The 12,913-nt window shown below is 40.3% G+C and overlaps 1 protein-coding gene across 1 annotated transcript in view; it reads left to right on the forward strand.

The window, feature by feature from the left end:
* The window catches only part of ATP6V1H (ATPase H+ transporting V1 subunit H), a gene marked incomplete in the record, with an annotated part of 1,920,819 nt that overhangs the window by 759,416 nt on the left and 1,148,490 nt on the right, over nucleotides 1–12,913 (forward strand). Inside the window, 1 exon segment of the mRNA XM_044065517.1 lies at nucleotides 8,643–8,835. Coding sequence (XP_043921452.1) covers nucleotides 8,643–8,835 — 193 coding nt within the window.

A 12,913-nucleotide genomic window follows, 5' to 3' on the forward strand; every position in this document is an offset into this window, starting at 1 on the left:
TGGGCAATGTCTTGAAAGAAAGGTATAATAACTGTGACACTTCCTGATTTAGTCAGACAAACTCTGTAACTGCATTTTTTGTCTCCTTGCACAAGAATAAAGATACCTGAACTGAACCTTATACTTTTGGTCTTTTGAAGTATTTTTCTCTGACAACTTGTGAGAAGATGGATCCATGCCAGCCTCCTATGGGGTCACAGCAGAGGAATCTGAAGCAACAACTAGACGATCCTCTGGGCTTTCACTAGCCTCAAGAGAGACATCTGGGGGGAGACTGGACAGCAGCTGTATTAGACCTAACTTTTTTGGCATTTTTCTTGGTCAACTGCTGGCCCTTGGGATGGGAAGACTCTGTCATAGCACTTTGAGCCAACAACTTAAGACATTGGTTTTCAAGGTAGATAAGGAAGAAAGATGACTACATAGAGTCTTGAGGACAAAAGCTTGGCTGATAGAACACTGCGTATGGTTGTGGGAAGCACCCAAACAGAAGAGACACTGGTCCTGATGGTCTTTATGAGGAATTTGCCTCCCACACTGGCATTTACCCTTTCTGGATGACATGAAACCAGCCAACACTAAGTAAACAAGATAAGTGCCTTGTTGGGGTTTATCCTTATCTGAAAAACAGCTTGGTAAACAGCATATAAGAATAGCATTCAGACGTATGATTCAATGATGGGCATTTGGACTGACAGCAGAGAAGTTCTGAGTGTCTGCTTTCATACTTGAACTTTATACCCTACACCTTGGGGTGTACATGTGATGTACAGCACCTGTAAATGCTAAAGGCTTTGCTATGCTGTCCAGACATTGAGCTATCCTTGGCAGGGGATCCCTTCTGTTAGGAATGCTGCAAGAGTGATATAGAAGGACATCATAAAGCAGTAACCTTTTCTTTTAAAACTGGTGGGAGTTCTTAAAAGCAAGTTTGCTACAGTTACTTGATGACCTAAGTAAATTCCATTATCATCTTCCTCCAATGGATCCCACTGCTAAAGTCACTGTCTATGACTGATTTCTACGGACATATAAACAGTTGTATCATTAAGGCAGTCCCCTATCCACACAAGATATAATGAGCATTTTAAAAATAAGCCATATGTTGGGTTATCTAACAAGAGAAAAAAAATACTTAAAGTAAGTAACTTGTAAGCATTAAGAGCATACTGCAAGTTAGTAAAGAACTTACAGGAAACATTAGGAAGCTTTATCCTGAATTTAACTTAAAATAGCAATTAAAACAAAAATTACACATCTTTCTTTGACTATGTCAGGAAGTTAAGAACTAACACCCAATAAGGTCTGGAACTAGTCCACAATAATAGTATCTACTCTGACCCATAGGAAATAGTTACTTTTCTTAGCTGACAAATTTAATGCAAATGTTCCACACAGTTATACCTGCTCCACGTATTCCAAAGTCAAAGTCACCCCTTTAATTACTAAGGGGATAGGTCCTATTATCCCCCTGAAAAGTTAATGCCAGCTCATTCATGGGCCCAGATAACATACCAGACTGCCTGATTTATGGCCTGTCTGTGTCCCTGCTTAACATCTTTAATCTAAGCCCCTCCACTGGTTGCATTCATGCAGCATGGAAAATGCCATTGTAGTGCCATTACACAAGGATGGTATTATCTTGAACCTTAACCTGGACATTGCAAATCTGTTAATCATGTGCACTCATCAGTTCAGCTTTATTAAAGGAAGGTCCTGCTTCTTTAACCTCATTAATTTCCTTGAAAATGTCACTAAAGCACTGGATAGCAATTATGCAGCACATACAGCATATCTGGACCCAGTCAAGGCCTTTGTCACCACTTGTGAAGCAGGCAGTATTGACAGACTTGTAATTCTAAACGCAAGTCCTTATGTTAGGCATTAACTGGTTGTTTGAGGGAACCCACATGGTTGGAGTCACAGGAGCCACTTCTGAAGGAAACAAAACACTGTGTTGGGTCGTCTTCTATTTGGCTTCAGCTTCTCAGAGACCATCAGACCACAACACTCTTATGGTTATCTAACTTTGCAGGCATCTGTAATTTGTGACTGTTATTCATTTTTCCACTGATTCACAGTTGCTCCAATAATGACAGTGGTCTCAAATTAAATGTGCAAAATATAATATAGTTAATTTCTGTAAACAAAACATTTTTCCATACCAAACAGGTGACAAATCAGCAAACAGAACTTGTTGTAAGGGATCTAAGGATTCTTGTTGACAACTGTCTTTCTGCTCATCTAATGTCCAACGGTATCTTTTCTAGATCCAAAGAACTCTTAAGTCCCCTTTACTTGTATTTCATTAGACCTATTATTCAAGATAATCTCTATTTTGGCATGTATTGCCTAAAGATATCACTTACCTTAATATACCTCAGGGATTCTTATCCAAAAAGATCAGTAGCCTTAAAAAACGAAAGTTATGTACTTATGTACGTTAGATCAATGTTGTCTTATTTTTGTATGGTTCAACATGTGAGATATTGGATATGGGTCAGGTTTGTAATCCATTCCTCCCTTTTCTGGGGTCAGCTTCCTCTTTTCCAGAGGTGCTTCATTCTTTGATGATCCAGGGCACCATTCAAGCTGTATCCACTGCCCAACTAGGGAGGAGTTTTTATTCCAGAATGTTTTTGGTTCCCAGGAAGGAGGGCACATGGAGACCAATTCTTTACCTTTTTCAAGACTTCTTCCTTTCAGATGTTGTCTCTTCAAATTTTATTTTCCCTTCTTCTTTCCCAGGCCTTTTTGATCTCTTGAATCTCAAGGATGCCTATCTTTATGTCCCCATCCATCCCCTTTTCAGGAATTTTTTGCATTTCTCTGTTTCTTCCTTATATTTTCAGTTCTCTGCTTTGCCCTTTGGCCTGTCTACTTCCGCAAGGGTACTCACCAGATGTCTTGCTCCTATTATTGCATTTTGCATTATGAGAGGGTTTCATATCTTTCCTTATCTGGACAATCTGCTCATTCAAGCTTCTGCCCCCATGACTGTACTTCAGGATCTCTAATTTACTATTTCCCTGTTGCAGAGTCTGGGGTTTACCATAAACTTTCAAAAATCAAGTCTTACTCCTTCTCTGGATTATGCTTTCCTTGGTTGCAGATTTCAAACCATGTCCATGCTGGCATCTCTGCCTGCTCCCAAGACCCTGTATCTTATCGCCTTTTTTCCAGTCTCTTCTTTCTCTGGATTCAGTCATGGACAGGGACATTCTCAGGGTCCTCGAGTTCATGGCTTCCACCATTCCCATGCTTCCTCTGGCCAGGGTGCATATGAGAAAGCTACAGTGGTACTTCGTCAGTGTGGCTTCAACATTGCCACCACCTGGACTTCCCAATCCCCTTCCTCCCTTGTCTCAAGCTCGAGTTTCAGTGGTGAATTCATCAACTTTTCTCTTAAAATGGGGCTTCCTTTCCAGGCTCCAGCCCTAACTCAAGAGCTCTTTACAGATGCCTCAGACAGGGGTTGGGGGGCTTTATTCTGTATCAAGGTTCAGGGTTTCTGGTCTCCTCATCAGAGTTTGGACCACATCAGTATAAAGGAGATGAGGGCTCTGCTTCTCGCTCTTCAGGCTTTTCATTCTGTCTTTCATCCCTGGCCCCTCAAAGTTTTCACAGGCAGTACCACAGTGATGTGGTATATCTACATGCAAGGGGGTACTAAGTCGTACCTTCCTTGCATGCTAGCTCTTCAGGTCTAGGATCCAGTATGAAGAGACTCTTCAGGCTATTTACATTCCCTATGGCAGACTCTTAAAGCAGGTCCAGCACACAAGCTCGTCCTCGACATAGTCTGTCAGTGGAATATTCCACAGGTTTTTTTTTTTGCTTCCCCTCTAAATAGACATCTTTCTCTATTCTTTTCCAGAGTCTCAAGTCATCTGGCTTGGAAAGTGGACACCCTATCTTTTCCTTGGAAGGGGATGCTTCTGTATGCCATCCATCCCCATCCTATGCTTCCGGGAGTCTTGCACAGACTTTCCCAAAATCTTTGTTAATGACTCCCTTTTGGAACAAAGAGCATTGATTCCCCTTTGTTTCTCACTTGGCCAGGGGGCAATCCCCACAAGTTACCTTGACCGGGTGGACCTTCTCACACAAGACGGGGGTCTCTTATCCATCCTCCCTTGTCCACTCTTCAATTGATGCTGTGGGTGATAGGGTTTTGATCCCTTTTGGGCACCCCTTTTCAGAGGATGTGCTTTGGGTCTTGCAGGAGACCAGGAAGCCCACTATGAGGAAGTCATATTTGTCCAAATGAAAGTCCTCTTCTGCCTGGTGCCTCTCTCACCATCAGGATCCCCTACCTGGGGATGTTCCTGTGGCTCTGTCTTATTTGTGTGATCTGCTCCTTACTGAGTTAGCATATTCTTTTATGAAAGATCACCTGTCAGCAATTTCTGTTTGTCTGCCCTTGACTCCTCCTCTGGCCTCTAGATTTGAAGTCAAGCAGTTTCTTAAAGGCGTCCTTCATATCAGGCCTCCCAAGAAGCATATTCCACCCTCCTGGGACATCATTTTTGTTCCTGAAAAATTGATTCAGGCTCCTTTTGAGCCTGCTTCTTCAGCTTCCTTGCAACATTGTATTTGGAAGACTGCTCTTTTGTTTCAATACCATGTTGCAGTCTATAACAAGAGCTGCCCTACTAAGACCTGATCATCTCCCTGTAGGCAGGGCAAGGGAAAACAGTCAAATGTCAAGATAACGCATTACAGGAGATAAATAAGAAGACCAAAAAGAGAAGTCCCGAGACTTCCGAGGGCCAGAAATCAGAGAGGGAATAGCAATGACTCAACAGAGCTCAACCTTCCCCATCCCAACCATTTCTCACTTAAAACTCACCTGCTCCTCCAGTACTCTTCCACCCAAGAGTAGGAGGCTGCATGAGCCTGTTGGGATGTACAGATTGTATTAAGCATGTGAGATATCCACTATCTACTGAATTGAGTTTCTTCATTTTTACAAGGCGTGTCTTTATCCTGTAAGATATACCAGGGAAATTCTCTTAATGTCATAGTGGCTCATTTTCAGCAGGCAGGCTGTTTTGTGCTAAATAAATACTGCTAATAGTGCTATGTTTAAATCCTATTATCACCAAAGGACTTTAAAAGTGATCTTCTATGCATAATAGCCCAGTCTGGCAAAAAATACTGTACAATTTTCAAAATAGGTTCCATTTTTGCTTTTTAAAGTGCATATTCAGAAATATCCAATCATAAGCTGTGTATTAGGGTAGCTATAGGAATAATTCAACTTGCTTTGCATTTGCATTTTCCTTTCCCATCTTTATTCATCACACCATTAAAAAACCCGAGCCTCCTTACCCAATCAGTCACAGCAGCACCACATTGTTTTTTGTTTTCCTTTTCTATGGGGAAAGCAGACTCCCAGGAGACCATAACACGAAACCTTCTAAAGCATCAGCATTTTAGAGCTACAAACACTGATCACTCACAATGTGAAGATGCTTATGTTATAGGTTTTGTTGGTAAAACTCAATTACCACATATTTTATTGAGGTATCCTTGTCAGTCAATTCCAAATTATTATATTCATGTTTTATGCTGTATCATTGTGTTATTAAGAGGAGTTTGAATGTGTTTGTGCTTCAGTGTAAAGACTGCTACTGAGTTTCAGACTTCTTTGAGTAGCATCTCAACAAGACCTTCAAATAATTAAAAGATAGGAGAGTTATAGACTTCCTTTTCTGCTACCTGGAAGTACATAATTTGAACTTTTTGTATCGTTTGAGTGCACATTTACATTGGTATTTTTAGTATTGTCACATGGGTGTATAGACTGTAGAGTTGGACAAGTAAGGCATCATTTAAATTATATTCACCAGCACTTGGACAGGTATGGAGGCAGGTCTATACTTGTCCCTTAGTTCCACTAATTCAGGGTTTGCTTCAAAAAGCAAGACACAATAGAAGAAGCCTGCTTCTTACAGTACCAATCTCAGACAGATTTAGTACTTGTTGATGCCAAGTACAACATTAAAAGAAGTAATGTCACCTCATGACAAAGGAGTGATTCCTTAACACCATTGCAGTGTTCCTACAACTGCTGCATTGGATGGTTGGAGGCATCCAAAAGACAGAAACGCACCCCCCCCCACACACACACACACTTTCATCCTTAACCTTAGGTGTTTGCATTTGCTGTAAGAGCCACTCTCAGAGATATGCTTTTACTGCATGTACCTTATATACAGTGGATATAAAAAGTTTACACATCCCTGTTAAAATGCCCGGTTTTTGTGATATAAAAAAATGAGACCACAATAAATCATTTCAAAACTTTCCCCACCTTTAATGTGACCTGTAACCTGTACAAATCAATTTGAAAAACAAACAAATCTGTTAAGGGGAAAAATATAAAAAATAAAAAAGTACAATAAGCTGGTTGCATAAGTGTGCACATCCTTTAACTAATACTTTATTGAAGCACCTTTTGATTTAATTACAGAATTCAGTCTTCTTGGGTAGGAGTCTATCAGCATGGCACATCTTGACTTGGAAATATTTGCCCACTCTTCCTCGCAAAATTGCTCCAAATCTGTCATATTGCAAGGCATCTCTTGTGCACAGCCCTCTTCAGGTCACCCCACAGATTTTCTGTTGAATTTAGGTCTGGGCTGTGGCTGGGCCATTCCAAAACTAATTTGCTTCTGGTGAAGCCATTCTTTTGTTGTTTTGGATGTATGCTTGTGGCCGTTGTTGTGTTGAAAGGTGAAATTCCTCTTCATCTTCAGCTTTCTAGCAGATGCCTGAAGGTTTTGGGCCAAAAATGACTGGTATTTGAAACTGTTCATAATTCCCTCCACATTGACTAAAGCACCATGGGAACGGTGTTCTTTTAGTGATGAAAAGTGTTGTTTTTGCACTAAATGTACCTTTTGGAATTGTGGCCAGAAAGTTTAACCTTGGTCTCATCAGACCACACCACATTTTTTCCTACGCTTTTGGGAGACTTGATGTATTGTTTTGCAAATTTTAGTCGGGTCTGGATGTAAGAAAAGGCTTCTGTCTTGCAAGCCTACCCCATAGTCCAGACAATGGCTTATATGGGAAATTGTTGTCACATTTTATTTATTTATTTATTTTATTTATTTTTTAATAAATTTAATAAATAAATAATAAAATAAATAAATAAATAATAACTTGTTGTCACATATAGTACACAACCAGTACTTGCCAGAAATTCCTGTAGCTCCATCAGTGATACTGTAGGTCTTTTGGCAGCTTCCCTGACCAGTTTTCATCTCGTCTTTTCATTAATTTTGGTGGGATGTCCAGTTCTTTGCAATGGCACTGTTATCTCATATTTTTTTCCACTTTTTGATGACTGTCTTCACTGTGTTCCATGGTATATCCAATGTTGTGGAATTTTTTTGTGCCCTTCTCCTGACTGATACCTTTCAACAACAAGATCTCATAGATGCTTTGTAATCTCTCTGCGAACCATGGCCTTTGCTGTAGCAAGCAACTGAGTAAATGTCAGGAAAATCCTACTAGGACAGCAGAACTTTTTTGGGGGTTAATCAAAGTCTCTTTAATTGATAGCAGGTGTGTACCCAAGAAGTCTGAATGCTGTAATTAAATCAAAAGGTGCTTCAACAAAGTATTCGTTTAAGGGTGTGCATTATGCAACCAGCTTATTGTATGCTTTTTATTTTTATATATTTTTCTCCTGACAGATGTTTGTTTTTCAATTGAATTGTGTGGGTTATAGGTCAGAAAGCAAACTTTCACCCTCTTCGCTAAAATTGTCGTATGGTCGCTTCTATTGTAATAAAGTTCATCCACTTAGTAAAATCGGCAAACCTTTTATTTGACAAATAATACAGTTATTTGTCAAATAAAAGGCTTGCTGATTTTACTAAGTGGACGAACTGTATTACAATAGAAGCGACCATACGACAATTTTAGCGAAGAGGGTGAACGTTTGCTTTCTGTAGCCGTTTGTCTGTTTGGACAGTTTGGTTTTACTTTCTTGGGTTATAGGTCGCATTAAAGGTGGGAAAAGTTTTGAAATGATTTATTGTGGTCTCATTTTTTTATATCACAAAAACCTGGCATTTTAACAGGGGTGTGTAATCTTTTTATATCCACTATAACTTCTCTCGTTTTTTAAAGTTATCACATGCTTTTCTCTATGGAAGTTTTCAGAAAAATTCTTCACTTTTAGTCTGAAAACAAGAGAAATATCAGAATATTTGCCTTATTTTAATAAACTTTCAGCTTTAAGGAAACAGCATAAATGGTTATAAAAGTTATATAGAGAGTTTTGGAAACACTGAAAGAACTGCTAGGGATTTAATCCAAAACTGAAGTTTTCATCCTAAATTGTTCTTTAACAGCTGTGCAATGGTAATGTCGACTATTGATAAAGTAAGTATTTTGAATTGTTTGCAAGGCAACTGCTTAAAATAATTTTAGAACTTTATAAGAACAAATGCACCCTTTCTTTTAACTTTCTTACATTTCATTAAGGTTCTAAGGATAAATCTCCAATACCTTGTATATTTTGCAGATAGGTTTGCTGGTTTATCTTTCATTTTTCAGTTTAAAAGAAGCAGCATGTAAGAGATCACCTACTGAAACATGTTCAATATTCTCTTTTTTACTAGCATAATGAGTGTTCTGCACAATAAATGTGGCTTCCAACTACAGTATCAGATGATCTTCTGTATATGGCTATTGGCATTCAGTCCTCAGATGTGCGAATACTTGCGTCGTTACAACATTGTTCCTGCATTATCTGATATACTTCAAGAATCTGTGAAGGAAAAAGTGACAAGAATCATACTTGAGGCATTTAGGGTAAGAACCTGCATCTATACCTTTCACTGTGCCTTGGTATTTTTTATTGGATTTCTTTGCATTCTTCTCTGTCAGTATAATTTTGCTTTTGCAAATGTCACGATTTTGAACCATAGAATTCTGTACTTAAGTTCAAATATAGTCTGGCTTTCTACATTTAGTATATATGAATGTCAGACTGCATTTTGGTTACAACTCACAGCCATGACCTTGGCAAAGTACCCCAGGGATTATAATTACAGAAGTCTCTTGAAGCAGATCCTTTGGTCGCTAGGTATACCTTTTACTGCAGTTGTCATGCTGCCTTCTTGATGTCATTGTGGTGTCAGAGGTTGTCTAATTTTTACCATCACTGGAAAAAAAAAATCAGTTGATTTTTCTGTGTGTGCCTAATGTCAAACTGTGGACACATGTTTGCCGTTTTATTTTGTTATTGTAATTTTCTAGAGTGGGCTTCTTCTCATCTGTTTCATGTAGTCCAAAACACTTTGCACAGGGGCTATAGTGGTTAGCAAATCAAGAGCTAGGTTGTATCACTGTAGCTGCTTATTACATTTGGGTACAGGTCACATCATCATTAATAGTCCCTTATGCCTCTTCTTTAATCCGACAACAAGGAAAAGGGCACAACGTTTGCAGTTTCCTTCTAGAGTAAAACAAAATGGGGAAAAATATAGCACCAGATGCAAAGCATCTTCCTCTTCAACTTCATCTTTACCAGTGAAGCTGTTCTAGAATCTAGTAGCAGTAGGGGTAAAATTCCACAAGTGTGGATTCTACTTAAAGGTGCCTATTGCAGCAGATCCATACCACAACATTAATAACCACTACAGGCATCCACAACTGGCTTTAGATTTTCCAGCATTTCTTCCCAGTGTCAACTTACTGTTGTCATCATCACTGCACGAACTACTGCTTTTTCAGCTTTGTTATTTTCCTAATTGAATATCATTTGCTTGTTGGATGGGCATCGTTTGGGGACATTGGGAGGAATTTTGGGTGTCATTGCTAGCCTTCAGTTTTTAATCTTTTCCTGATTCTATGATTGATTGTCATAAAATTCAGGTGCTAACAGTTGCAGTTTACCTTTGATTACAACTTTCTGTACCTGGGCTATCTTCAATGCCTCATGTCAAGCACTGGTGATGGCATCTACTCCAGTACCACAGCCACCAGTTCTGGACATCTAGCTACTGCATTGGCAGTCAGCACAGCACTGCAAAAGCAAAGGCACTGGATGCAATGCTAGTCTCATTGCTGTTATGCATCGTACGCCCAACTGTGTCAAAGGAATAAGGTTATAAAATCTTTTGTGATTGCTAATAATACTGTAAAGGAGAGGAACAGGACTAGCTATTATTTGTCTTTGGGAGAAGAAGGATCTTTGTCTCCCATTGTGTGCATGCCATTTTTTGTGACCCAGAGATAAAAGAATGAAGACACCTCCTTGCAGGCTGTATAATCTGCCCCTCACTGCCTACTGTTTGGGAAATTTCTCAAAGTGATGCAAACCGCTAGGGACTTGCTGCCCATTGAACCAAAACTTAAATGAAATTATCCTTACTTGTTGGTGGAGGCCCTTTAACTTCCTCCATGGATTATACTAGATTCCTTACAGTAGGTTGCCACCAGCCCCCAGAACAGTCAGCATCTCTTCTCTACCTCTCTTTTTGACACATCTTCAAAGACCCAACAGAAGATTGTCAGTTCTTTGCAGTTTCCAGGTCTCCAGTCTGTCTCAATTTTTCCCAGTCCTTCTTCCTAACCAGGAATTTGTTATTTAACAGAGAAAATAATTCCCCCACAAAGACAAACAGGGACAATTATTCTCTTAAGAGCCCTTAAATATGAGGACTAGATGCTGAAGCTTAGACTTAAAGGTACCCTGAAGAAATACTGGGTTTCCTGTGTTACAGGATACTTCAAGAGCTCAACAGCTGATAGCAGCAACTAGGAAGGCAATGTCTCAAGAACTCAGATCTTCATGCAGTGTACCAGAGACACTGAATAAGTTAGGTACATCAGTATTGTCCATTAGATGTCACAGGTGATTGAAGCTGACTAACTTAAAATCTAATCCCCTACTTGAACACCTCAATTTGTGACACCATGCCAGGGAATTGAGTGGTCCTGACTCCTGTATTACACATCCATTTATTCATAGAATCATAGGAAGTTACTAGGCTATTGACCTGGAGGTCATTTCAAACCTAGCAATTTCATCCCACTGTAATACCATAGATACTTTAGCCAGTACCCAGGATTGTGTTTGTAATGACTGCCCATGTCCAGGAGGGTTGTGGGCTCTGTCACTGGTAAGCATTGAAGGTGCCCCATCCACTTGTCCAGGTTCCTTTTGAACAGTGTCATAAAAGTGCTCTGCTTCACATGAATTGGCAGCCTATTCCAAAGACATAGCAGTCACTGGGAGACTAATCTGTCCCACCAGCATGTCCTGTTCAAGTCGCAGGCCATATTTAGGTCCCTGGAACAGGTAGCTCTAGTCCCATTTGATTTATGGATGTGCAGCAACTTCATTAGGTTTAGGTCAGAGATTGGTCTGTAAGCCAGGCATAAGTCTTCCCTAAGAAGTCTATACAATGCTGAGTATAGTGACAGGGACTTTAGTTGTGTAAGGCACTTGTTGGAGTCCCTTGATCTTCTTTGTTAGAAACCTCTGAGGTCTCTCCAGTTGCTTCAGGTGCTTTGTACGGTAAAGCCCAAAGGGCCGTTGTATGCAATTATGGGCCTGCTTAGTATGCGAGTATAGGGGAGTTATAACCTCCTTTATTCTACAGGTGATGTTTTTGCAAGTCAGTGCGCTACATAGAAAGCCTTCCTTACTACATTAGACACATGGTGGTCAAAGTTAAGGTTGCAGTCTACTTGTGATCCCAGATCCTTTACCACTTCTTGGGTATGTAGATTATTCTTGTTAATTTGATAGTGTGAAGGGACATTGTTTTTACCAAAGGGAATGATGATGCATTCCTTTGCATGTAGTTTGGGACCTTGACTTAGACACCAGTCGTTGGTCTGAGTTAGACCCTCCTGAAATATACTGACGTCATGTGGATATTCGATAATTCCAGCCAGTTTGCAGTCGTCCGCAAACTTGGTCAGTCACAGCTCTTTAGTTTTGGCCTAAACTTCTGAGAAGTACGCTCCAAACAGTAGGGGGGCCCAGCACTGACCCTTGTAGCAACCCGCTGGTGACAAGTCTGCTGGCTGATGTGGACCCACTTTGATAGTATGTGACCAGTTTGTGTGCCAGTTGGCAACCTATCTTACAACAAAGGGGTTTACATTCAGTTTGCTAAGTTTATTGGTAATGCCTGAGTGTGGGATTGTGTCTAAGGCTTGGCCAAGTCAAGGTCTGCTGTGTACACGGATTTGCTCTTGTCATTTTCCCTGGTCACATTTTCAAATAAATACAGGCTCTGCCCTTGATGAAGCCATATTGGGTCAGATCCAGGGTTTAGAGGTCACCTATGTCTTTATTTATGAGGTCCATGATGATACGTTCTATGGCCTTACAGATGAGACTGGACAGACTTGTGGGTCTATAGTTCCTCAGGTCGGTGCTGCACTACCTTTGTAGAGGGGAATAACTTACTGTTCTCCATTCCACAGGAACATAGCCTGTGGTTAGGCTGAGATTGAATGACAGTACCTAATGGTGATGCTAGCTCATGTTTTTTTAGTTTCTTTAGAAGACAGCCTGGGATGCTGTCTGGTCCCAGAGAGGCTGTGTTTTTTGCCTTAGTCAAGGCTAATGACATGCTCTTTGGATTTGTAGGATTGGGGGGGTTTGGGGCAAGGTTTATGATATGTTTGGAGGTGATAAGGGAGTGAAATTTTTGCCAAAAGTGTCCCCAAGCAGGTTTGCTATCTCACCGTTAGTCACCAGTTCGGCACTTGCTTGGGTTCTAATGTTTAGGCTGTGTACATAGCTGTCAAAGGCCTTGCGAGTATCCTTGGCCATGATTGCTAAGTTTTTCTCAAAGATACCCTAGAGGACTTGACATGTTGTCTTATTTGCCTGTTGAGGCTGAGGAGGGTGCTTTTCCATTGTCGA

Source organism: Protopterus annectens, chromosome 3.part0 (genome assembly GCF_019279795.1).
Source record: "Protopterus annectens isolate FY-2018-M chromosome 3.part0, PAN1.0, whole genome shotgun sequence".
NCBI lineage: Eukaryota > Metazoa > Chordata > Ceratodontiformes > Protopteridae > Protopterus > Protopterus annectens.